At 36.5% G+C, this 27,091-nt stretch overlaps 2 protein-coding genes across 13 annotated transcripts in view; one reads left to right on the top strand and one right to left on the bottom strand.

Annotated features, from left to right (window-relative positions):
* EEA1 (early endosome antigen 1) overlaps positions 1–15,651 on the top strand; it is a 125,600-nt gene extending 109,949 nt beyond the window's left edge. The window contains exons 16-20 of one of the 2 annotated variants that reach the window (XM_074226571.1): positions 327–512; positions 7,239–7,477; positions 7,758–7,878; positions 10,399–10,497; positions 11,140–15,651. In XM_074226571.1, the coding sequence (XP_074082672.1) occupies positions 327–512; positions 7,239–7,477; positions 7,758–7,878; positions 10,399–10,497; positions 11,140–11,262 (768 nt within the window). In that variant the 3' untranslated portion in view covers positions 11,263–15,651. The remainder of the gene's footprint in view (positions 1–326; positions 513–7,238; positions 7,478–7,757; positions 7,879–10,398; positions 10,498–11,139) is intronic. The other variant, XM_074226570.1, reaches the window with a different exon arrangement.
* The window catches only part of PLEKHG7 (pleckstrin homology and RhoGEF domain containing G7), a 101,692-nt gene continuing 85,617 nt past the window's right edge, over positions 11,017–27,091 (bottom strand). For 6 of the 11 annotated variants that reach the window (XM_074226572.1, XM_074226575.1, XM_074226573.1 and 3 more), the window contains 3 exons: positions 23,084–23,237; positions 20,740–20,837; positions 11,018–19,447 (listed from right to left, as the gene is read on the bottom strand). In XM_074226572.1, the coding sequence (XP_074082673.1) occupies positions 19,346–19,447; positions 20,740–20,837; positions 23,084–23,237 (354 nt within the window). In that variant the 3' untranslated portion in view covers positions 11,018–19,345. Of the gene's footprint in view, positions 19,448–20,739; positions 20,838–23,083; positions 23,238–27,091 lie in introns of all 11 variants that reach the window. The other 5 variants (XM_074226579.1, XM_074226581.1, XM_074226582.1 and 2 more) reach the window with 2 other exon arrangements.

Raw genomic sequence — 27,091 nt, 5'->3', positions numbered from 1 at the left:
TGACAATAGAGTAAATTTAAAAAGCTGGAAAACAAAGGAAAGCAGTCTTCTCAAATTGAAACAAAACGATAAATTATTATCATCATTGTTAGATTTTTTAAAAAAATTATTTATTTAAGGCATCAAGGTTAAGTGACTTATCCAAGGTCACACAGCTAGGCAAGTATCAAGTATCTGAGGCTGGATTTGAACTCAGGTCCTCCTGACTCCAGTGCTTTATCCACTGTGCCACCTAGTTTCCCCTTCCATTATGGTTAGATTATTAATTACAGTTAATTTCTAGATGCATTTAGAAATTTTTAGTTGTGTTATATTTTTCCTAACAGGAAATAACAAATCTAAAGGATGCCAAACAGTTGTTGATTCAGCAGAAACTAGAGCTTCAGGGCAAGTTAGATACCCTGGAGTCAGCTCTTGAACAGGAAAAGAAGAACCAGCAAGTAGTAAAAGATCAGTTAAAAAAGACTGAAGATGATCTGAAGAAAGAATTCACTGAGAAGGAAGCCAAATTGGTTAGTAAGTTACTTTCCCACCAATCCTTTTTTATATCACTGCTTGTACTGTGTGTAAATCTGTTCATATCATTCTCAACTCAAAAATCCCCAGTGCCTCATTACTACCTTATAAGTAAAGTTCTAACTCTTTTATCTGACAGTAAAGGTCCACCCTAACCTGGTGTTGATGCTTTACCTTTTCAATACCTTATATCACAACTCCATCCTACCTGGGTTACTCTTCAGCTCCTAAGTACACCTTTCATTCTTCTGCCTTCATGTTGTTTCTTCTTCTGGAAGGTCTTCCTTTCCTTTCATCTCTTATTGAGTCTTGTCCACCCTAAAATTACACCTTTCTCTTGAAGCTTTCTTTGAATCACATCAGTAACAATCTTCTCCTTTGAGCTTCACAAAATATTTTTACAAATACAAATTTTACAAATATTATACATTATTTTGTATTATAGTTCTCTATGTCTTGTTCATCTATTAGGCTAATTTTTGTTTAGAAAATCTAATGAGAGAAAAAGTATTTGAAATAACTATGCTAACTTAACCTATTTCAGGATTTTTTTTTTAAAATAAAAATGAGAAAAAGCAAATCCTATTTCTTGTATTCTTTCCTGGCTATGCTAAAGGCTATGCCATCAGAGCACAAATTCTGGCACCATCTAGCAAGCTTTAAAAGGTTTTTAATTACTGCCTAATGTTAAAATATATCTGTTAGCTGAGGACCAGATGAGTCCCTTCCAGAGAAGCTCATCTTGACAAGTTTAGCCACCAGACAGTCATTGTGTGTGATCTGACTCAAATATATGTATGCTTCAGTCAGTCCTGGTACAGTCATATTCAACTCTTCCTGATTCCATTTGAGATTTTCTTGGTAGAGATATTAGAGTGATTTGCTATTTCCTTCTCCACTCATTTTATAGATAAGCAACTGAGGCACACAGAATGATGTGACTTGCCTAGGGTCACACAGCTAGGAATTGTCTGAGGCTGGATTTGACAAATCTTCCTGACTCCAGACCTGTTAGGGACTGTTGTGTATGGGAGCACTGTAAATTATCTTCACCTGGTGTCCTTGAGCACTAGAGCCTTATCTTACTAAGTGCCATGCGAGTGGGAGTGGATTAGAGACTGGAGAGGTATTTAAGTACTGGTATTTGGTTCAGTAAATGGAGACCTTGGTGCACAAAGGGAGGACTTATCTTCCTTGTCTCCTGCCTCTTTAACACTTGCCTGGGGAAAGACTGAGGGAGTACAGAAAGGGACTCAACATAAGAGTCCAGAAAGGGGACTCAACACAGACCCTGTACTTTGTCCACACTATATCACATAGTTGTGAATGTTTGTTAGCTTCCCATCATCTGCCGCTCCTAGGGGAAGAGAATACAAAGACTCACAGTCCTCAGATGGTAGGGAGACAGTCACTGAACTGTTTCTACTCTTAACCTGTAATCTTTATTATAGTTTTCTATTAGTGTAGACTAAATCTGATCCACCCTTTGTGCCTCCCTCTAAACCAGAAGACCTAAGATTCCCCTCACAGGGTTGAATAAAAGTCTTGGTATTTGTTTTGTAATTATTGACTGGATCATGTTGCTTAGCACTATTCACAATATACAAAACAAACTACCAAGAAGAGGATTGCCTAGACAGTAAGACCTGTCCAGAGCATGACAAAAACTGCTAAACTGTCAGCATCCATCTGTCTTAATGTTGAGTAATGTAGGTGCAACATGGTCCCAGATGAGGAAGATGAAATGGAAAAAAACATGACTTAGAATTCAGGATGAACAAAGCAACAAATTTTGTAGACAGATTCAGGGGTGCTGAATACAGGTAACTCCACTGATTTCCTAAAGTATAAAATGGGGTCGATTTTAACAGAAGGAATAACTATTTAAAGAAATTGCAGCCATTTCAGAATAAGCATCTCAGCAGTCAGATCATTATCTGCTTAGCATAGAATTTAACAGAAAAGCCAAATTACAGAAAAGATAAAGGTGAAGACATTGTATATAATACTCAAACCTGATCCATTTATAGACATCATAAAAAGGAAAATAGATTCTAGAAAACTGAAGGAATATGAAAAAATTAGCACAGAGAACAAGCAGCAGTAACCAGGACCTGGCTCTTTTAGCAGAGAATTACTCATTTTACCAAATGGACAGACAAGACAACCAAAGGCAGTGTCGATGTGAAATACATTTGCATGTATTTTGTAGGAGAGCAGATTATAAATAGTACCTCACCATAAAATAGCAAAAAATAATTTTTTTTTGAGAAAATGAGTCTTATGCTAGGCCATTAATAGATAAAACTGGTAAGAGAGTAATAATGGCTAACATTTATATAGTACTTACTATCTGACAGGCACTATGCTAAGTGCTTTACAATGGAAGTGGCACCCGAGATGAGGTTGGAAGAGAGACATAGTCTGTCTTAAAGACAGGTTCTGTGGACATTCAGTTTTGGGTCTATTTATTTGTTTACTTATTTTTGTTTATTTATTAGTTTTTACAAGGCAGTGGGGTTAAATGACTTGCCCAAGGTCACACAGCTAGGTAATAAGTGTGTGAGGCTGGATTTTAACTCAGATCCTCCTGACTCCAGGGCCAGTGCTCTATCCACTATGCCAGGCATTGCAGTTTTTAAGGGTACTCAAGTGATTTCAAATTAGCCAAAAGAATGAAAGACTAGAAGACTGGGGAAAACCCACAGATTTTGCTTTTCCCCAAAAGTGATAAACAAGAAGAAGATGATATAATATTATTTAAGTTAGGAAATTATCTAAGATGAATGGGAAGTGCAGATGACCTTATCAGATTTGCAAATGACACAAAGTTGGGAAAGAGCTAACACAATGAATGGCAGTTCTAAGATTCCCCAAATATCTAAGAAAATTGCATATATCCATATTAAATGTAAAGCCCTACACTTGGATTCAAAAAAATCAGTTGCATAGATCAATGTATAGAATGTACGACAACACAGTAGTTCATTCAAGATAGACTCAATGTGTGTCAAGAGGCAGCTAAAGCAGCTGATGTCTTTCTTAGTCTTATTTAACAAAAGTCCAGTTCCAAAAGCAAGTGAGGTGATGACCTGTCTATACCTAGTGTCAGATTCCTTATTTTAGGAAAGTCATTGACAAACTGCAGTGCGTGAACAAGGGGTGGCTCAGATGGTGAAAGCATTGGGAACTAGGTCACTTAGAAGCATCAGCTGAAGCAACTAAATGTATTTTTAGCTTCTAGATGCTGAAAATGGGGTCACAGAGAGTTGGACATGACTTAAAACAACTGACAAACTACAGTGAAAAAATGAATTAAGAATGAATTAGGAACAGACTTTCTCAAATACCTTTTCTTTAACAGATAAACTCTTGACTTATTCCTACTGAAATGAGTAAGAAAACATAATTCTGCTCCCTAATGTTTATTTATTTATTTAGAAAGATTTTATTTATTTTGAGTTTTACAATTTTCCCCCCATTCTTGCTTCCCTCCCCCCAACCTCCACAGAAGGCATTCTGTTAGTCTTTACATTGGTTCCATGTTATACATTGATCTCAGTTGAATGTGATGACAGAGAAATCATATCCTTAAGGAAGAAAAATAAAATATGAGATAGTAAAATTACATAATAAGATAATGGTGAGGTTTTTTTTTCTAATTTGAAGGTTAATAGTCTTTGGTCTTTGTTCAAAGTCCATAATTCTTTCTCTGGATACAGATGGTATTCTCCATTGCAGAGAACCCAAAATTGTCCCTAGTTGTTGCACTGATGGAATGAGTAAATCCATCAAGGTTGATCATCGCCCCCATGTTGCTGTTAGGGTGTACAATGTTTCTCTGGTTCTGCTCATCTCACTCAGCATCAGTTCATGCAAATCCCCCCAGGCTTCCCTGAATTTCCATCCCTCCTGGTTTCTAATAGAACAGTAGTGTTCCATCACATACATATACCACAGTTTGTTAATCCATTCCCCAATTGAAGGATATTCACTTAATTTCCAATTTTTTGCCACCACAAACAGAGCTGCTATAAATATTTTTGTACAAGTGATGTTTTTACCTTTTTTTTTATCTTCTCTTCAGGGTATAGACCTAGTAGTGGTATTGCTGGATCAAAGAGTATGCACATTTTTGTGGCCCTTTGGGTGTAGTTCCAGATTGCTCTCCAGAAAATTTTAAATGAGTTCACAGCTCCACTAACAATGTATTAGTGTCCCAGAGTTCCTGCATCCCTTCCAACATTGATCATTGTCCTTTCTGGTCATATTGGCCAGTCTGAGAGGTGTGAGGTGGTATATTAGAGTGCTCTAGTTTGCATTTCTCTAATCAGTAATGATTTGGATCAATTTTTCATATGACTATGGATTGCTTTGATTTCCTCATTTGTAAATTGCCTTTGCATATCCTTTGACCATTTGTCAATTGGGGAATGGCTTGTTTTTTGTTTTTTTTTTTGAAAATTTGACTCAGTTCTCTGTATATTTTAGAAATAAGTCCTTTGTCAGAAATATTAGTTGCAAAAATTGTTTCCCAATTTACTACATTTCTTTTGAACTTGGTTACAAGTGGTTTTGTCTATGTAAAGCCTTTTAATTTAATGTAACCGATATTATCTAGTTTGTTTTGAATGATATTCTCTATCTCTTTCTTGGTCATAAACTGCTTCCTTTTCCATAGATCTGACAGGTAAACTACTCCTTGATCTTCTAGTTTGCTTACAATATTGTTTTTTATGTCTAAATCCTGTATCCATTTGGATCTTATCGTGGTATAGGGCGTGTCTGATATTTATTAAAGAAGTATTTGATATGCAGTACAATAATATACAACCTTGAAGGCCTTCATTAGTATGTCCTAAACATGTTAAAATTATTCAACGCTGTAATAGATACAATAAAAGGTGGTGTGATGCATGAAATATTTTAACCCAAGTTAGACATGAATTCTGATTACCAAGGATTGGGAAGGTAGCCAGTCCAATGTTCAAACAAAAGACAAATTCCAAGTAATGAAGAATTTCTCTAAATGTTCTTATTTATGGATGAGGATGAGGAAGTTGTCATTCCTTTAGATTTATAAACAGAATCATCCTCAATACTTTTAAATTACATTTCATCTTCACTTACAATATCTTGCTTCCCTTACTATTTGCTCACATTGCCACTATCCTAAATTCATGCAAGAAAAATAAGAGAACAAATGGACTGAATATCCTTGTATCCTTGAAGTATTGTTTAAAAAGTATCCTTATATCCCTTGAAGTATTAAAAAAAAGTAAAAGAAGACCTTTACTTTATTTTGGGTGATGACTCAGAGGAAGAATTGTAGAACACAAGCAAGAATTACATACTCAAGATTAGACCCATAAATGGGGTTATAATCTGAATTGGTGGAGGGGACTATCTATCCATGTTGGTGAAAGCGCAACTCTTAATTTAGAAAATAAAATGTGCTTGCATTTTAAACAAATTTACTGTAGGTTACAAAAAGTTAAGAAAAGCATCTTTGTAGAAAAGAAAAATAATGGAAAGTATAGTGTCATGAGCATTTATTTAGGCAAAATAAATATAAGGTTATCATGGGATTTCATTTTAGATTTATGATGATTAAAGGCCACAATACTTTTCCTTCTATTGTGTACTAGATGGGAAGCATCTGGTTTTCTTTTTTTTTTAAATTAAACCCAAATATACCCATAACCTTTAACTTCAAATTATTCAGTTATTATAAGATTGTAATTTCATATTCAAACCATGGATTAAATGATGTCTAAGTTATCTATTGATAGTAGAGAATGTAGATCCTGTGGAGAGAAAGGAAATACATAAAGAAAAGAGTGGCATAATCTACATGCCTCACATTATTACCTTGAGATTGTAAATCTGTTTTTAATTTTTATTCTTTTTGAACTTAAATACTAAAAAGCAAAAAAGAACTTTTCCATGTAACAAACATAAAGAACATACCATAAAAAGAGAATTTGATATAAATCATGAATTTTCATTTCACACTGTTTACTTTTTTTGAAAAACTATGTAATAAATACATTTATAATTTATAATAAAAACATTTTCAAAGTTACCTTGCTTCTCTGGGCTTCATTTTAATTTTTCTTTTGTTCTCTCTTGCACTTTTTATTGCATTTTTGTTCTTTCTTGCACTTTTTATTTTTTTCTCCCTTCCTCTCCTCCCCACTCCAGAGAAAGCTACCATTAAGACATAGATGTTCATGCATGAAAAAAATCACACTATATATTTCTCTTTATAAGTGATTTCTCTGGATCTGGATCACATAGGTCCTTTGTCAACATTTTGAGTGTTTATAGTACTCAAACTGACTCAGTCAATTCAGAGTTATTCTTAGAACTGTATTGCTAGTACTGGTACAGGGTTCTCTTGGTTCTGTTCATTTCACTCTTCATAAATTTTTTTCAAAGTAAAAGTCTGAAGACCACTTTAAACCCAAACATGAACCTGAACAGCAAAAGCTAGCCAATGTTTTAGAATACTCGAATGAAGCTAATTTAGATTAAGTAGATGGTCATTGTGTCTCTTGTTATAAGCCAACAGATTTATCTCCCTTTCCCGTATATAAAAATATTATATACTTAAATTTGAAATTTGATTAAGAAGGCACTCAAACTCTCATCTGACTGCAATTATAAGAGGAACTTGTGTTTCTGTCTGTGTGTATGTGATTTGTTTTCCTCTTTTTCAGCATGCAGAAATCAAAGAAAAGGAAGAGAAAATTAGGAAACATGAAGAGAACGAGACTAGACTTGCCGTGCAAATCACAGCTTTAAATGAGAATTTGAGCACAGTAAAGAAAGAATGGCAGGCCAGCCAACGGAGAGTTAGTGAACTAGAGAAACAGATAGACGACTTACGGGGTGAAATTGCCGTATTGGAAGCAACTATTCAAAATAATCAAGATAAGAGAAGAGCCTTGTTGGAAAGGTGATTAAATGAGAATATTTGGTGGAAATGGACTTTTTGATTGATTGAAAAGAATGTGCTGTCATTTTCTAATCATATATTATGTGGGGGAGGGGGAAGAAAACAAAAAGAAGAGTTAGATTCACAGCCCTGTTGGTATTAAAACGCCTTTTAAAACTATTACTATCTTGGAGTAAATAATGAATATTTAATTAAAACTTTTTTAGTTACTTCAGGAGTCCCATGGGATCTTTTCAGACTTTTGTAACTATCTAATTGCATCTTCATTACCCATCTTCAGGTGTCTTAAAAGTGAGGGTGAAATAGAGAAGCTTCAAGCCAAAGTACTAGAATTGCAGAGAAAACTGGACAATACCACTGCAGCAGTACAGGAATTAGGCAGAGAAAACCAGTCATTGCAGGTGAGTCATGTGGAGGGTACCTACCCTTCCTTCTGATTTTAGAGAGAGAGAGCCATTTCTCAAAGAAGACTTTTTACTATACTGTTGTTGGAAAATTCTCCTGCAGTGAGGGATTCAGAAAAGCCTTTTTGAAAAATAAGGGATTCGCCAGCTACTGCCGCCTTCCCTCAGGAAGCTTATGCTTTTTTGTTATTCAGGCCTGCTCAGTCAGGCCCCTCATCCAGAGGAAGAAAAGTGACATGCAGTAGAGATGCTGGATCCACCAGTACAGACTGATTCCAAAAGAATTGATCCAAATCTTTGTGTTGTACTCTTAACTGACTGACTCAAGGTTCATGCTTTGATCAGAGACAAAGAACTCTGGCTCACAAGACTTCTAACATCTCTGGGCCATCTCTGGTTGAGCATGTGTTATGGGGAATCAAAATGGAAAAAGTGGGTGGAGAGACAGCCTGAAAGGGAGGGGCCTGGGTTCAAGTCCTGCTTCAGACATTCTGGCTTTGTGATCCCAGCCTACACATGGCAGCTCTTAAAAGAGCCATTGGTTGGCATTGATAGAAAACTCCCTGGGAGCTCCTAGTCTGAATGAGATCACAAGGAAAGCGAAGCACGCCCAACTCTGTGGGCATTGTAGAATTACCTATATCAGAAAGAAGCCTCAATTTTCTGCTTCAGCTTTGTCCTTCAATAGAAGGGATCCATTGTCAGAGTTTTGTGGCTAGTTTAGTAGGACAACAGGGACTGGAATTCAGGACCTCTAACTAATTCCTCTTCTAGTGCACTTCCACTCTATTTGCTCCCTCTGATATTGAGGTCCCCCATGTAAAGATTGTTTAGGAGAATGTAAATGTAAGGCAGTATAGGATTGACTCCCAAGTGAAGGGTGGGAGCATCAGTAGTGATTCATAGGAGAAGATAAATGAGAAGCTATGAAACAACTTTCTATTTTAGAGCAGGCTCATCAGGAGAGAAATTACCCTGATGGTAAGAGAAGGACCAAATGCCAGACCCAGGAGTGGGAAAGGCAGGCTTAGGGGGAAAATTTTACTAAATTCCTTTGGCCATCTTTTCCATATAACATTAACTAGTCAGTTTAAGCTTTCATTGGAAACAGAATTAGAGACTTTTTAAATTTCTGATTTCCTTCATGCATATATACAGACAGTTCCTGATCATACATTTCCAATATGCATTTGAAAAGCTCCTTGGAGCTACTGCCCCAGCCAAAATTAGGAATTACTCTGCCTCGATTCCCTTATCCTTCTTGCCTTTTCCCCTTGATCTGCTTCTTCCATGGCTTGCCCGTGTCTTACCTTGCCCCAGGGCCATTTCAGAGAGAGGGACATATAGGATACAATAAATGGATGGAAAAGGAAGGGTTAAATTCCTAGGTTCTCTTCCTGTAATGATCCCCTCTACAACATCATTCTTCCCAAACTGTTTCCTGCCTTCCTTCCATGCTTTCTTTCCTATGATGTGATACCCAGTAATCAATTTGTGAATGGCACAATTGGCATAGAAAAAGTGGGGATAGTTTGTATTCTGAATGTATGTTAATTGATGTTTGGAATTTAGAACATATTTTTCATATAAAATCAATATATTGTGTAATGGTTGAATCCAAGAGCAGTCTACAAAAGCCTGTCTAATCCATAAACCACCTGAAGTTTAGTTCTTCACTGATTGTTTTATTGAACATACACCCCAGACTTTGCTATTATATACCCCCCAAAATCTTAAATCCCCAAATTCTCATCTTTAACCAGTCTATTTACCTCCTATCTCTCCTAATCCTTTCCTTCAACTTACTGTTGAATCTTTAGACCAAGGGTAGGGAACTCAGGATATTTATAACATCATTCATAGGCTCTATTTGGTCAGTCACCAATTTAATTCACCCCTAAAAAAAATCTACTAGATTCATTGAATTTCGAGTTCCTTCTATGGTTACCCTGGCCACAGCAGACTAATACAGCTGACTAGAGGTTCCCTACCTCTGTAGACTTTTAGCCCTCTATTGCTTCTTCCTCTGTTAATGCTTTTCCTAATTTTCTACTCCTTTCCAAACCAGGTGTAATCACTTCCAAATCTTCTCTCATATTTCTTTATATTATTCTTATCATCTTGATTATATTCTAATTTTTGTTCATTTGTATCTGTGTAAATGATTGTATTGTTCCATCAGGTTGGAAGAATCTTAAAGGCAAGGGATCATGTCTTATTTATCTTTGTCTATTCCTCTTCACTTAGTAGAGAAAAATTGGAATGAAAGGATGAAAAAATGAATGAATGATTTGGTGGTTTGCCAGTATTATCTATTCTATTGAGCAATTTTTGGAGTATCTATTGTGCAAATTGTGAAATTTATTTGTGAAATTTAATGAAAAAACCACATACACACATGTATATATGAGTGTGATCGAAGTGTTTTTTATAATACATCAAGTTTCTAGGACTAAATCTGTTCTTGAAAATGCTTTATGTGATTTTGCTTACTTTCATGTATGATTTTTTTAACAGATCAAACATACACAAGCTTTAAATAGAAAGTGGGCTGAAGATAACGAGGTACAGAACTGTATGGCCTGTGGGAAAGGCTTTTCAGTTACAGTGAGACGGGTATGTAAAGGAATAACAGGAATATAAATGAGTATTGGGAGATATCTCCTCCTCCACCTTCTAACTCTGTGCCCCCCGGCTACTAGTCAGTGATTATAAGATTTAGTCAGTAAAATAGCCTTGGATAGTACATCTTGACAGAAATTTACTGACAAATTTTAATTGGTATCCACATACTTGATTTGGTTTCCCGTTGTCATTCATGTGATTTGAGTAGAGACTAGGATTTGGAGTCCAAATTCGGTTTTCTGCTTCATTGTGTTTCACTGGTCCCAAATTTCCTGAAACTGTGCTCCAATGTAAAAAAAAAACAACAAAAAACCTTTTACTTATCTATCTGGAATAATATTTTTGTTCATTGCATTATTTGGGAAAAAGAAAGTTGAGGCTGTGATTCTGTGATTCTGAATTAAATATATATAAATATATATATGAATATATACATATGAACACAAAAATATAAATATACAAAGATTATATAATGTGAAAAAGGAAAAAAACTCACATTTTAGGAAGATGTGAAAAAATTGATTTCTCTATGTAGCAGAATCCTTTATACTTAGAAGTGAAGTTATGTCCCTTATTGATACCTATCCAGTTTTATGTTGGAAGTTTAATTTTTCTTGTTTCTCTCATTCGCAGCATCATTGTAGACAATGTGGAAATATCTTTTGTGCTGAATGTTCAGCCAAAAATGCCTTAACTCCTTCTTCAAAGAAGCCTGTCCGTGTCTGTGATGCGTGTTTCAATGACTTACAAGGATAACTAGTTATCATGTTCATCAAACAAGATTACACTAACCTTAGAGTTTTAATAAATGCACTTCATAGAGTACTTGGACTACTATTTGATTTGAACAGTGGTTATAATACTTGCCAAAATCAGTATATTTTGAAATGTTTATTAATATCAAGTAAAACTCTTCTATTTTTGTGAGACTTGGGCTCATTCCCTGTTGCTTTCTTTCCACTTACCCTAAAACAGCTTTCATGCCTAGTTTAGATTATCTAGTTAAATGTAAATAAATTTTGAACAGAGAATATCAATGTATTTTTTTAAAACATAATTTCATTGCTCACAAACATTTATGTAATCTCACAGCTTCTTTTCTACTTTCTCCAAAAGCTAACTTAAAGAAATGTACAAGGATTCAGTATAGCAGATGTTTGTTTTTATTGTACATTAACATCCTCCTGTGTTTGTTTGCATTAAATGTCCTCTCTCCAAAATCATGGATAGCACCATAAAACTTGCCAATTCTTCTTTATTCTTGTATCATTTATTCTATAGCCTGGTTGCACCATTTTGATAGGATAAAAATGTTGCTTGGGTATTTTAAATACACTGTATGTTAAGAAAACTCTTTGCCTCAAATTTAAACCTGGTTTCTGACTTATTCTGATTTTCTGTTATGCTCATTTCATAAACTTCTGTGAAATCATTATCTTACTTTGTAATACTTCATGTCCTTGGGGAGATATTTGAAAGGTTGAGTATTTCTTTTGTCTAAAATATGCTTTGCCTCTTCTTTGAATTTCTTAACTTTTCTTCTCCCCTCGCCTGCCTTCCCCCTAAATAAGAATTTCACAAAGATCCTCCACTAATTATTGAAGAGAAGATATGATATATTCATATTAAATTGTGTTGACTTCCAATTTAACCTTTTGAGATTAAGCATTTCATATAACTTTTCCCTTTTTATGTTTCCCTTAAAGAATATGAAATTCTCAGTTCAAAGTGGTTCAGCTTTTTTTCCCCCCTATTATTTCATATAATCACCTCAAATTGTATGTTAGGTATATGTCTAATTGATTCATAACTTTGCATCTTAAAACTGTTCATTACTATTGTTAGCCTATTTATTGAAAAATAATTTTTTTTCCTGATTAAGTGGTAAGGAAACATTAAATTATCAATTATTTCATGTAAATTAGTGGAATTTTTTTTTTTTTTTTTTTTTTTTTTTTAGTTTTTGCAAGGCAATGGGGTTAAGTGGCTTACCCAAGGCCACACAGCTAGGTAATTATTAAGTGTCCAAGGCCGGATTTGAACTCAGGTACTCCTGACTCCAGGGCCGGTGCTCTATCCACTGCACCACCTAGCCACCCCCCAAAATTTTTAAATGATAAAACATTCAACAAATTTTGATTCAGAATTTAGTTTTCCACTGAGAAATCTTTTTACTTTGAAAAACTAATGCTTTATGGCTACCTTGGAGAAATATCCTTGACCTGAATAATCACATCAGTAAATTACAAAATGTATATAGCTTGAGCTGAAACAGGAAGCAGCCTATGCTGTAGAGGAGAAGAGTGCTCAGCTATCTTTAGATATCTGGGTTCTAGCACATCTAAGCCCGGAGACTAATGAGTGATCTCTTGCACGTAAGTTATTTAGCCTCTCTGATTTTACCAGTAAAATAAAAGGGATGAACTAGATGATCTTGTTGATTTTAAGAGTGGTCGGTGATGCCTTTGCCTTTGAGAAGTCTGTGCATACTTTGGAGACTGAAAATGGACCTTTAATTTATTATATTGTTTTTATGGGTTTGGGAATTAGGAAATTTCCAAAGTAAGTTGAAGTTAGTCCCGGCTATTGACATTTTCAAAAAAAAAGATGAAGACAGTGGGTGGAGTGTTGGACTTGGAACCAAAAAGATCTGATTTCAGATTTCACCCCCGACCCTGGGCAGTCAACCTCTCTTGGCTGTAGTTTCTTATAGATAATATGACCTCTAAGGTCCCTTCCAGCTCTAAATCTATGATTCTATAATATGTAGCAATCAGAAAAAAGGTAAATTATTGATATGTAGGGGAAATTAGAACTAGGCAGTTTTTCTTTTGCATTCAGTAATTTTTAGGATTGTTTTCAAAAATCAGATCATAAATGACATATCTGCATTATGTACTGTAAAGGAGTATATTTTTGCTTAACTGTTAGTGGAATCATGCATGTAAATTCTTTTGTCAATAGTAATTAAATATATTGAATAAACTCCTGAATAGGAGAGAAGCATAAGTACTCAGGCAGATATGACAAAGGAAATGAATTTTTCATCATGAAAGATAGTTAAAATTAAAATGGACCTTTTATTTTGAAAATTTCCCAGATAATTTTTCCTGTATGTATAACCAGTACATATGCAGAGACCTTGGTTTGTAGTGTTTAAGGAAAACAGAAGCACACAGTTTCACTGTTAGCATAGTTTTTAGAACAACAAATATGAAAATTCCTCAGGATTAGATATTGGTTCCCTTCCTCCCTTGTTATGGGTTGCACTGAAGGCCTCTTCCTCTCCACAAGAAAAATTACACGGAGACAATTAAAGAAATGCTTTCAAGTATTTAATGATGGCTTTTCTCATTTTCTTCAGTGCCCTAAGATCCTTCATGCTTTCTCATGAGCTAATGATACTGATCTTGTCATCACTGCCACACAGCTTTCTGCTCTTAGTTCATGAACCCAGGATGTTTTGGAAACAAAAGGAAATTTTCCCTTTTAAAAAAGTGGAAATAAGTTCCTAGGCTCCATATTTCAAATGTGGCTGCTAGGCTCTATTCTTGTATCTGTGTGAGTTCAAGCTGGCAGGTCCAGAGCCGTGATTTGGCATTAATGCAAAGCAGGCTGGAAAATTTCAAATGCAGACACAGAAGAAATATTTTTTACAAAAGGGGGCAGGTTAGCCTATGCCAACTGTACCTATAGAACTTTTATAGAAAGAAGACTAAAAATGCTGCTTGTACAGGATTTGTCTCTTTTGTAAGGAGAAAAAGGGGATGGGGGTGGGTGGGGGGAAATAAACAGAAAACCTCAATGCAGGATATGAATAGCATTTTGTTTCAACTACCTCTCAGTGTCGAATTGAGCTGATTTTGAGTAGGGCTTCCTCATGGTAGAGTTACATAATAATTGCCGAAATTATTTGTATCCCATTACATTGAAAGAGGTGATTCTTTGTGATTGTTTTTAAATTGTACAGTTTTGAGATTTGTAAAGCTAATTCTGTTTCTTTAAACCTATCATAAAGATGTTTCTTTTTTCCTTGAATAAAGAGCAGATTATTATCACATACTTTGATAATTGTGGTCTATGTGACCACAACGGATTTTATATGCACTTTGGTTATTACACCTCCAGTCCTATCATCCACAAAACTCAATGTGCCATTAACTTTGCATTCCTAGCTTGAATGGTATTCTGGAATGAAAGTGTGCCACACATTCTCCTGTCTTAATTGCCATTTGCCTGGATTCTCATTTTTCAGTATCATTGCAGATGTGAATATTGTGCATAGACCTATGGAATTGATGTAAACATGTATAAAATAGAATTGGAAATAACTCAGTTCTTGCTGTGTACAGACTGGTAACACAATGCACTTTGTGTGTACATGACATGTCCTTCCAGAAACTGGATCACACTCATTCTCCGTAGATGGGTTTGCATGAAGTTTTTAATCTAAGTTTTTGGTTTCTTAATTTGTGTTGTATTTACTACTTGTGATCATGTGCTCGTGCCTTATATGGTGAAAGAGTTTAGTTCAGTGTGCACTGTATAACCTGAACTCAGGATTGGATGGTGGTTGATTTTAATTGTACCTGAAGGTGCCCCCAAATGGGGGTTCTTAATTCTGTATAAAGAACATTGGAAGAAGGCTTGTTGCATTGTTGCGTTTGTTTTTTAATCTGTCAAAAGAATATTAATAAAAACCCTCTTTCTAGCAGTTGTGGTCTTTGATAATACATGGTCTTTTCTCATTTGGACAAAATGAGACAGTAGAGAGTTTGTTCTGAATTTATTTAACGATAAAATGGGAACACAGTACACTTGGAAGGAAGCATTAAGGCATTTGCTTTTTTAACTAGAAATTACAAGAAGGAACTTCTGCCTGGGGCCAGCTATGTGGCACAGTGAATAGAACACTGGCCCTGAAGTCAGGAGGACAGGAGTTTGAATCCAGCCTCAAACACTTGACACTGACTAGCTGTGTGACCTTGGCCAAGTCACTACACCCTGACTGCCTCTCCTCCTGGGCCGTCTCCAGTCCTGATTCATATTTGGCCACTAGATCTAGATGGCTCTTGGGGAGAAAGTGAGGCTGGAGACCAAGCACAACACCCCCCCCCCCACCTCAAATCCAATTCATATGATTGTCATAGCATTCCCTCCCTGATGTTGTGGTCTTTGAGAAGGACAAACATCAATTCTAGAAGTTAAATGCATGCTTTTAAGAGACATGATTATTTCCTTCATTGTGTAGTTTGTCCCATTCTGCTTTGTGCTTTTTGCTGTTCTCCAATGATCATTGTGTCAAATGCCAAGAAATCAGTGAAAAAATCTTTGTTGTTAAGTTTAGTCCCCCGTTTGTTCATCCCTTTGAAAACTGCATTCTTATTAACTTCTCACTGTGCCCAGAATATTTTGAAATGTTTCCACAAAAGGGACATCATATGGCTACTTCCTACATGATTTTCCAAATTTTTTGTCCCAAGATGTTAGCTATCGATACATAGCCGAGCATTCCTTAAAAGTAAGTTAGAATTTACATTTTGGGAGTCTTCAGAAGTCTTTTGTGTACAACTTGTTCCTGAAAAAACATTTTAAAAACATATTTCCCTCTTAATGGAATTAAACTGGGAAAATCAGCCCTTCATACATTAACATACATATATGATTCATAGACTCATAGAGCTAAGAATAGAATACATCCCTCTCTGTGGGTTGACCTTGCCCAAATGATACATTTTCAATGTTTCGACATCCATAAGAACTTTATGCTTTTCCTTAACAATCTCCAATGAAAAATTCAAAACTCAGTCCCTGACAATGAGTCCAAACTACAGTCTGGAAATTCCCGCCATTACCATCCACATAACATCCTTGCATATTTGAACATTTGTTATTCTCCCTTTTTTTTAATTCTGAATAAATTTGGCACCTTTTTAAAATCATTGCTATTCTCTAGATTTTTCTGCTGTCAGTTGAGGGATCCAGATACTGACAATTGTAAAGGCCTTACACCTTTGAAATGTAATGTTTGTTGGCATGCTGTTTTCCCATTTCAGAAGCCTTATCTGATTGTTGTGAGGCACAAATGGGATATTGGGATGAGATGTATGTATGTGTGTGTGTGTGTAATACACATAGACACATATCCTGGTATTTTACTATCTTAATAGCACTGTATATTTTACTGTAATATTACTAGTATCCATCATTTAGCTTTCCTTTAGAAATCTACATTAAACATTTAATTAAGATATCATGGAGAGTGCGATAGCTCTTGTAACTTTGGGGACTTAGGACTTTTTCTCCTAAAAATTATTCTCCTAAAAAACACTCCCCCAAATTATTAAGAACCCTGAAGAACTTTTGTTTACATGGATTATATTTATCAGTACTTGCTGTATCAGAAATTAAAACACAGCTTTGCCTTGATCCTCAACCCCCCCAGAAGAGTCTCGGGGACTAGACAACATTGGGAGAACAACCAGTCTAATGGAAAGAGGCTAGGCTTGGTGTCAGGACCCCCCCAAGTTCAAATCCCTTTTCTAACAGTCGGTTGACTGAAATCACTTGATCAAGCCTGCTAGCACTATGTAAGCATCAATTATAAAACATCATTCACCAACAACAAATCAGTCCCATGGGTACATGGCAATACATCATTTTATGTGTGTGAAGTTTTTTATCCAAGTGAATTCATCCTAGGCCACAGTAAACTTAGCCATCTTTGCCCAGGGCTCCAACTCTTCATCTGTGATAATTATCTAGTTTTTCCAATGACCTCTATGTCACCCACAAACTCACTGTGATGGGGCTATGTCCTGAATTAAGACCCCTGTAGAATTGCATTTGCTATCTTCTGATGTGTATCATCATTAACTTTCCATCTTTTTTCTATCTTCATTATAGAGCAATTTGTTTCAAACTCCTAAAACTCTCAAGTTACAGAGCAGATCCCAAGTCTTCCTTATTAAGAGGATATTTCCTCATTCTAGTGAAACTGCACTGTGCCCCCTCCCCAAATAAAGGCAGCTGGGTGGCCCAGTGAACAGAGTCCTGGACCTGGAGTCAGAAGACCCATATTTAAATCCAACCTTTAAAACTTACTGGATGCATGACCCTGGTCAGGACCCTTAGTCTCTGTCTCTAGTTTCTCATTTTGCAAAGCCTAAAGCATTACATAAATGCTAGTTATTAGCTTGCAAGTACATTCCTTGATCCTTGATTTTGGCCTAATTAATTTTTAGAGCCTATAAAATACATGAAAAAATTACTGATCACCAATTAGGTTTTTTAAATATTAAAAACAAAATAGGGTCATTGTTAAAAAAAGGAATATTCTAGAATGATCTTCAAAAGCCATCGATCAAAAGAGTTTGATGGTATGGAGAAAACATTAAAAATTGTGTTTAAAAAATAAATTTTCAAGAAGTAATTTGTTCAGCCCACCCAGAGGAGTCTGGGAGGGAACCTTATCTGGGGCTTCCTCCTTCTGTCCAAAGAGGGTAGGTGGAGTGCCCATTGTTTTCAGAACAAATATATGACAGATGTGTGGGTGTTTTTTTAACCTCCTTTTCATAACACTAAGCTTATTGTGAATTGTAAATTGCATGAAATAAACCTGTTTTCCCTTTAAAAAAAAGTAAATTGTTTTCTAAATCACTCCTTGGAATCAGAAGGGGTTTCAGAAATCACCTAATATCTCATTTTACAGATGAAGAAACTGAGATCCAGGAACCTTGTAACTTACCCAGGGTCACACAAAGTTTTTTCACTGGACCCTAATTGTGCATATTTTATTAATGACCTGAAATATATAAAATGAATCAATGTGAGCAAATTTAGAGAAATGAAGATTGTATATATCTTTATAAATCTAGATTAGAAAATGTGCTCCATCTGCCCCACTGTTGTTCTTTCCTCCATTTAGTTTTTCGTAACCAAGGCATTAAGTTCAAAATTAAAATGACCAGTGTTTGAGGGTATTTCAGAGCAAGACCATGAACAGCATTCCTTTGTTAGACATACATTGTGTCAGAAGAGCAGCAACCAAAATAATAACAGATGAGGAAAATGAAGCTGAGATTTTAAGTGACTTAAGTCAACTGTCAGAAATGGGATTTGGACCTCTCCTAACTCTAGGTTTTTTCCCAAAGTGGCGACCCCTGAGGTTCTTGACCTCTTTTGTGTGTCATAATTACAATGACAATTTGGTTAAGATCCTTGTTTAGAATAATGTTTTTAAATTCACAAACTACATAGGATTACAAAAGGAACCAATTATATTGAAATAGTTGTCAAAAATGCATATTTTAAAAAAAATATTCATGGACTTCAAATTAAAAACCCTTGGTTTAGGAGGCATAAGAGTTTTCCCCATTATTTATTCGTGTTGTACTGTTCAATTTTTAATCTTACCTGGATATCCTTCAAGTCTAAAGGAAATATTACAAATATTCTGAATGGAAGAATGTTTCTCACTGGGAGCCCCCAGAACAAAAGTTTCCATCTGTATAACCTCTACTCTGATTTTCTTGATTTAAAGCTTATATTCCAGAGTACCACTATATCCTCACAGTTGATCATGGTTCCCCTTGTATTGTAACCTCTCTAGGTTACAATAGCTTCATGAAAATGATCATTGAAACCTAAATACATAAACAGAGGCAGCATGCTCTAGGGGGATGACTCAAGTAAGTGTCCTAAGCAGTCCCCAAAGACTTAAGTTCTGGAGGTGTTGAGCTGGTAGAGGCATATTTTCATTCCATACCAATGAAATCATAAATGCAGCCTCTATCTCTAGCTAAAAAAATTATAGCAAAGCCAGTCACTATTCTGGCCTCTAGATCTCAGAGGATTCTGCAGGCAAAGCAAAGGATTTCTTTGTCTCATATCTCTTCATGAAACAAGAGGTTGCCATTGTGATTTGTGTTATCCATGTTTTCTGTAAAAGTAAAAAACAAAAACAAAAGCATCAGAGGAAGATTCTGGTGGGAAAAAAATCTACTTGGCTCTTCTAAATCCCTCCTTGGTAATTGGGATAAAATGGTTGTCCAATGTAAGACACCTTGGGAGGATGTTTATTGGGAGTAACTTGACTTTTTTCAGAGTGGTGGATACCTCCAGGGCCAGCTGTGAAGTTCAGAAGGTCTAAGACCCAGAGGTTAATCGGGGCAAGATTGGGGGTGAGGGAGGACCTCCCCTGGCTGACCAGACTTGGTCCTGGGCTGCAATAGCCAGCAACTCTCATAGAAACAGAGCTATCAGGGAGTGGAGGGTAGTTTAGTTACCCTCATGGTAACTGCGGGTCAGTGCTAAGGCTAGCTATCCACCCACTGGGTTATCCTGTCTCTTCCATGGTCCATTTCATGGACTTACTTATGATGCATTGTGATAAAACAGAAACCCTTTATAAATATAAATTCATGCAAAGCAGGTAAACTTGAAAATGCTACAATACAGATCATATGGAGAAAGCAATAATAAAAGTTGTTTAGGTGCTGAGAAAATGGTGTGGAAAGGGAATAGAGATAGAAATTCTATTGTGAACTAGGACATAGTAGTTATTTAAAGGAATTTATTTGTGATGAATAATGAATTCTTTTGTTTATTGCAGATGTCCTTATGCAGTTGAGCATACAAACTCATATCTCCCCAACTGGAAACCTAACCAGCATTTGACATTATCTGGAGGTAGGTCAGTTACTGGTATCACAGAATTTTTCTAAGTGGTGAGCAGATGAACCAAGGGAGCCAAGTTCAGAGGTTGTCTGGGAAATTGGGAAATTGCAACAGCAGGCCATTTAGAGGAGGGTATCTTGAACTTTACAAGAATGGAAAACTCTAACTTGAGTGGGTAGAGCACTATGATTATATCTATATAACATAGAATCTTCTTTTAAGAATTTTTATTATTGAAGGCAATGGGGTTAAGTGACTTGCCCAAGGCCACACAACTAGGTAATTATTAAGTGTCTGAGGCCAGATTTGAACTCAGGTCCTCCTGACTCCAGGGCCAGTACTCTATCCACTGTGCCACCTAGCTGCCCTTATAACATAGAATCTAAACCCACCAAAAAAGAACCTTCACTGTCCCCCTGCCCACATACTCATCTTATTCTTCTTAAATAGAATAAAGATGATTTGAGTGGATTCTTTCCTCACATAAAATCTGAAAATCAGAAGTGAGCAATTAAGTTATTAAGTTAATTAATCATAATTAAGTGAAGTACTTACTTTGGCAGTTTCTGTTTGTGCTTGCAACAAGAAGGCTGCTATGCACTGTTGATAACGGTTTTCATGTTGTAGAAGGAAAGCATTTCTTAACCCAAAAACTAAAAAAAGACATTTACAGTAACACATTTAGTTCATAGTTGGTCCTCTTTGAGAATGAAGGACAAACAACAATTATTCAGTTACAAAATCTAAATAGTTTCCTGGTTGTTCCTCTGAGTGTTTGGGGGAAGAAGGGGATGGTAGAAGGTTCGCAAGATGGCACAGGTAGATTAAGTCACCTTAGAACTGCAAATGCTGCCTGAGACTTGAGGAAATGAAATTCATACCATCACAGACTTAGGAGTGGAAGGAATCTAAGAGTGTCTCTAGTCCAATTCCTCATTTTGGAGTTGAGTCTGAGACTCAAGAGAGATTAAGCATCTTGACTAAGGTCAACCCAAGTAGGAAGTAGCAAAACCAGAGTTCAAATGGTGGTCTTCTGACTACAAAACTGGTGCTCTTTCCGTTACTCCATACTGCTTCTCAATTAGCCATGCAAATGATGGGGAATGGCCCACAAGCCAGATACTTTAAGAATAAGTTTCCATGATAAAAATAATGTTATCTCAGGAAACAATCAATGAAGGGAGAGAGGTAGTTCTCCCTCCCCACAACAATTCCTTGCTTTCTCAAGAAAAAAGTAGTTATCAAGATAAAGCATGAAGATATGGTTCACACTATGGCTCCTGAAACACACACACACACACACAAATAAAGTGAGATGTGAGAAGGCAAAATAGTGTTGGTAAGTTGTAGACCTTTTTAATTCCCCAGCTGGTGTGTAAAAAAACCATGCAGGATTTCTTTTACTCAGCAAGAACTCTTAAAAATGCCTTTCTTTGAATTATTGCTGTTCGAAAATGAATATATATTTAAATCTTTCAGCCTACCTATTTTTTGAAGTCCATTTATTTATTTAAGGGAGCAGGTCCAGCCTTGGATTCTCAGGAGGTGTGAGTGCTGTCAGAGGGGGCTGACAGAAGAATGCTATTTTTCTTAGCTGACCATTCATCCAGACTATTTCACTGTCTTGACTTGTACTGGCTAAATACAATACATTTAGTGATGACAGGACTTCTCTGAGACAGGACTGACTTTGAGCAGGAATATTGATTTCCATTATAAAATGTAATTGGTTGACTCATCTCTTATTTGAAGTAAATGGTAGATTTTGAACAACATGGCTACATGATGCTTTCTCGGGAAGCTAAGGGAATTTACAAAATAGTCTTTCTAAATGATGGAGTACAGAAGCACATATACCTAAGGGTACATTTTTTTTACATTATGCAGCCTGTCTGAGCAGCCAGAATCTCAGGAGGGGAGAGAAGACAAAGGAGAAAGAAGTGGTGTTCTTCAAACAAAAAACTACCCAATGATTGGCAATATGGCAAAAGAAGGGGGTCCTACATATAAATAAGATTTCAAAGCAATAATACATACTGTTGTCCCAATATGACCAAATATGACCAAGATCCATTACAATTCCAGGTCCAGAATTCAAATCATCTTTGTTCTTATGATAGTCTAGTTGAATTCTTTCTTCTCACTATATCTAATGATTTTCAATACATCTTCTAGCATCTTATTTTAACATGAATCAAAAATATCTTGTTAAATAAATCACTGACTAGAGTGTGATTCCTCATATGATATACAATACTTTCCAGTTTAATTCATCACATTTATTGTGTCTACCATGAGTAAGAGAAATATTGAATGTAATTCTTGCATCGGATGGAGGACTAGTCTTCATGAATTCAAATCCAGCCACACTTCCTAGCTGAGTGACCCTGGAAAAATCACATAGTCCTACTTGCCTCAGTTTTTTTATGTATAAAATGACCTGGAGAAGGAAATGGCAAACCACTCTGATATCTTTGTCAAGAGAACCAGAAATGAGATCACAAAGAGTTGAATGACTGAAAAATAAACTGTGTTCTCTGAGGCCCCTTTCATCTCTAAATCCATAATCCTGTGGACCTAAAGCAACAGATCCAGGTGAGTGATTCTCAATCCACCACTCTTTCCCATTCACTACACCTGCATATCTGCAGATTCAAGAACACTCTCTTACAAAATACTCTGTTTCCCCAGACTAACCCTGTTAAAAGAATCCTTGTTCCTAGTGGGCTTGTAAGATGTATTAGCATTAAAAAAAAATCAATTGATCCTGTTCTTTCTATAGGGTAGTGCAATCCAGTTATATGCAGTAAGATGATTCCAATTATGGCAGCCATCAGACTTAGGTGTAACAAACAGTGGGGCAATGGAAAACTGATGACAAACAGAAGCAGGAGTCTACCTGATACATGAAATGGGTCGATATTCTTGACCATCAGCCGGTCTAAAGGAATGGGTTGATCAAGTACTGTACAAGAACCACCTTCTTTAATCATTGCCTGTAGCTCAGGAGTAAGGGAAGGGCAGACCAAACCTGTTTCTGAGCCCCCAAGTTTCTGAAACAAAAGAAGAAAATGACTTAATCAATTTAAATGAACATTCCTGGACTGTCATCTTATTCATGATAACTGTATGTTGTAAAAAGCCCTTTTAGGTGACATCTCAAAATATGATCGATAGTGCCTCCTGGATCCTGAGAATAATTTCCCAATAATTTAAGTACCTGCTAAAAATCTCCCCTTCTACAAGAAGCCTTTCCTCTGAGATTATCTCCAATGTATCTAGCCAATATCTTATTTGGATATAGTTGTTTGCATGTCTTCCCCATTAGATCCCCAGGAGTTCCTTGAAGGCAGGGACTATTTTTGTCGGATGTTTTATTTTGCTTTGTGTTTCTTGGATTTTATCTGAGCACCTAAGTACTAGGCCCATGGACAATAAACAGGGCTTAAAAATCTAATTTCATTCACTCACTTTTGAAACCCATGGTCACTGTATCTTCATCACCATTATACTTAAGAAAGGTTTTCCTTCCCAATATTTTGATCCCTTTTGGAATAAGATGGAAGGATGAAGAGAGAGGGAATGATTCTGGCCAGGCTAAATTTGGGATCCAGTCTCAAGGGATGCTACAGATTGCCCAGACTACAGATAATCTCTGGACCCTAGAGTCTGCAAATTGTTGCAATCATTTTTAAAATAAGAGATGAAGCAATTTGAAAGAGATGGAAATGATCCTAATTTGCATAATGGAAATGAAATGCAAAACAGCATAAAGGAACAGAAATAATTTTCCTAGAAAATAATAATATGGCTTATGTATGATTCCATGACATGAAAAAATTGACCATAATGCTTCTCTTAAGGTACAGCTGGTCTTGGCCATCGTTGACAGGTCATAGGTTGACATTCAAAGCTCTTTGCAATATAATTCCAATCTATTTGTTATAGCTTATTTGTTAAATGTTCTCCCTCTCACCTTGCCTAACTTCTAGATAAATGGGCCTGCTAGGCATTCTCCCTACATGACACTGTATCTCTATGCTTTTGTAAAGAGATAATTGTTTAATTGGTACCAGACTGTTTCCTATACCTGGAAGTGTCCTCCTCCTCCCCCTCCTCCTCCTCACCTGCACCTCACTCCCATCTTCATCTCCATCTCCACCTCCATCTCCACCTCCTCATCCTCACCTCTACTTCTTAACTTTCACCTCCACTTCTTCACCTGCACCTCACTTCCACCTCCACCTCCACCTCTACTTTGAGCTCCTCACCTCCACCTCCACCTTTACTCCTTACCTCCACCTTCTTATGTCTCCCTCTTCACCTCCATCTCCACTTCCTCACCTGTACCTCTTGGAGCCCCTAGCTCCATTAAGGACTCAACTCATATTTCACCTTCTCCCAAAACCCTTTTGTTTAAAATTTAATATTTATTCTCATTTTGTACAAATAATGTTTTTTATACATTAATAAAATGTTCTTGTTTAAGAGTAAACAAAATACCCCTCCCCCATATAGACTTGTTTGAGCAATAAAGGGGAGAGAAAAAAAATTAAAATAAAAAAAGTAATAGTAATAATTGTAGGTATGGCCAGGTGGTACAATGGACAGAGCACCAGCCCCGGAGCCATGAACACCCAAGCCCACATCCAAAACCTTTTCTAAACTCTGAAATAATTAATCCTTTCTTTCTGCCAAATCCCTTTGAGGTTTCTTTGTGTAAATTATGTACTTTACTAGTTGGCTCTTCCAAAACAAATATACACAAACACACAACACACACACACACACACACACACACACACACACACACAGAATGTACAGAATGTAAGTTCCTTGAGGGTAGGAAACTAATTTTTGTCGCAGTATCTCTAGGGCCCAGAGCAGTGACAGTTAACCTAGAAGGAATCAGTTAATCAGAATGGGGAGGGTATGCAGGTGTTTGAGGTCTTGTCTTAAAGATAGTTTCCTTTCTTTGGCATCACACCCTCTCCTTCCTAAGGGGCATTTTATCAATGAGATCACAAGCTTCTCCCCTTCTCCTCTCCCACCTCTCAGGTTAAGCTTGGGGGATGTTCTACTCAATGGGAAGATAGATATCAGACAGGAAATTCTTGGTGCACTCTGAAAATGGAATCAGAAAACTAGTTCAAGCTGTGTAAATGTTTCATTCCCTAAGGGAGCTTGCGGTTTCATTAACCAGTTGCCTCCTATTAACTGTTCTATCCATCATTGAAGGTCTGTTTTTTTAGGCAGCAGTCTTAGAGCTGGACAAATAAAATGATGGACTTTCTTATTGCCAATCCCATTGAAGTGGCAATAAGCTTGGGTTTGCTTCTGTTGACTTCATTGACTTGACTGGGGGAGGTGACAGAGGAAAGGAATAAGCAGGTACCTTATTATCTCCATTTTTCAATTGAAGAAACTGAGGCAGAGGTCAAGTTGATTTGCCCAAGGTCACACAGCTGGTATATGGAAGGCTCTGGACTTGAACCCAGATATTTCTGGCCCTGAGACTGGTTCACTCTCCACTACTCCATGTTACTTCTCGTGAAGTGATAAATGAAGGAAAATATTGCCATATTTTCATGTTGATAAACATCATTTTGACTAATATCTGCAAGTTTCCTTTTTTTTGGTACCAAAGCCATATTTGATTACAGGATACTTATCCTTTGACTACCGGCAACACTTATAAGTCTTCAGAATTCAGGTGAGTCAGACCAGAGCTTTCTTCCTCATAGATTAACAGAATTTTAGAAGGTGAAAGGATCTCAGGTGTCATATACTTGGGATCTCTCTTTTTTCAGTTGAGGAAACTGAGTCCCAAAGAGGGAGAAGGAACTTGCCATGTCTCCCCTAATTGCCAGTCCAATGACTTTCATGACAACAATCAGTCTCCTATAAACACACAAAATGATTCAAGAGGTTCTCTATATTAAATTGATAACAACAGCAGGGTCTCAGAAGAGATAGGATTACCAATAGGGGGATGCATGCTGAGTGCAGACAGCTTGTGGCCCATTTGGAATTTTGAAAGACATACACAGAGGATGGATGCAAGGGCCAATAATGGAGGAAGAATACAGAAAAAAGACATGGCCCTAGAACAATAGTGTTAGCAGCTCAAGTGGGCCAAAGGCATTGAATAATTAGTATGAAGATGAGCAAAAATGTTTTAGTGTTTTTTTAGGCAAGGTGATGATCAAAGGAATGACTGGATCAGTGGTTGGGATTATTGGGAAATGGAAAATAGATGATAATAGATTCAGCCCACCAGATGAGTTATACTATTCAATAAACTCTTATTAGCTGGTAACTCTGGGTAAGTCACTTCACCCTGTTTCCCTCAGTTTTCTCCTCTGTAAAATGAACTGGAGAAGGAAATGATAAACTATGGGGTCCATGAAGAATCTCAACACTAACATCAACAAAAACTGTTATTTGGGTCTAGCCCTCTCTTATCTTGGAAGTCCTAAACCTAATACAGATACACTTGAAGACCAAGTACTGGAGGCCTTTGTAATCCGAACTTGATTGTTGCCAGAAAAAGACTAATTAAAGAGGTTTTTTGAGTAATTCAATTCAATCAATTGCATTCAACTCAATTCAACAAATGTATAGCCAGCAACTACTACTCTGGCCACTTCAGGATATAGAGACTAAACCTAAAATCAGACTCTGCTCCTAATTGCCTTACATTCTACTGGAAAGATCAAGAAACAAACATATTTTTCATTTGGATGATTTTAGTTTATGAAGTTGGGGTGGGTATGAGACCACCTCTCTAATGACTGTACATTTGTTTTGGTTTCACTTTGCCAAAGTGTAACAAGTAGAAATAGAGTTAAAAAGCTGTCCTTGTATATTAGCTTCAACATCAGAATTCCTTTGCCTCCTGACTCTC

Source organism: Macrotis lagotis, chromosome 2 (assembly GCF_037893015.1).
Source record: "Macrotis lagotis isolate mMagLag1 chromosome 2, bilby.v1.9.chrom.fasta, whole genome shotgun sequence".
Lineage (NCBI taxonomy): Eukaryota > Metazoa > Chordata > Mammalia > Peramelemorphia > Peramelidae > Macrotis > Macrotis lagotis.
The sequence above is the reverse complement of the archived record's forward strand: the minus strand, read 5'-3'. Positions and strand labels throughout refer to the sequence as shown.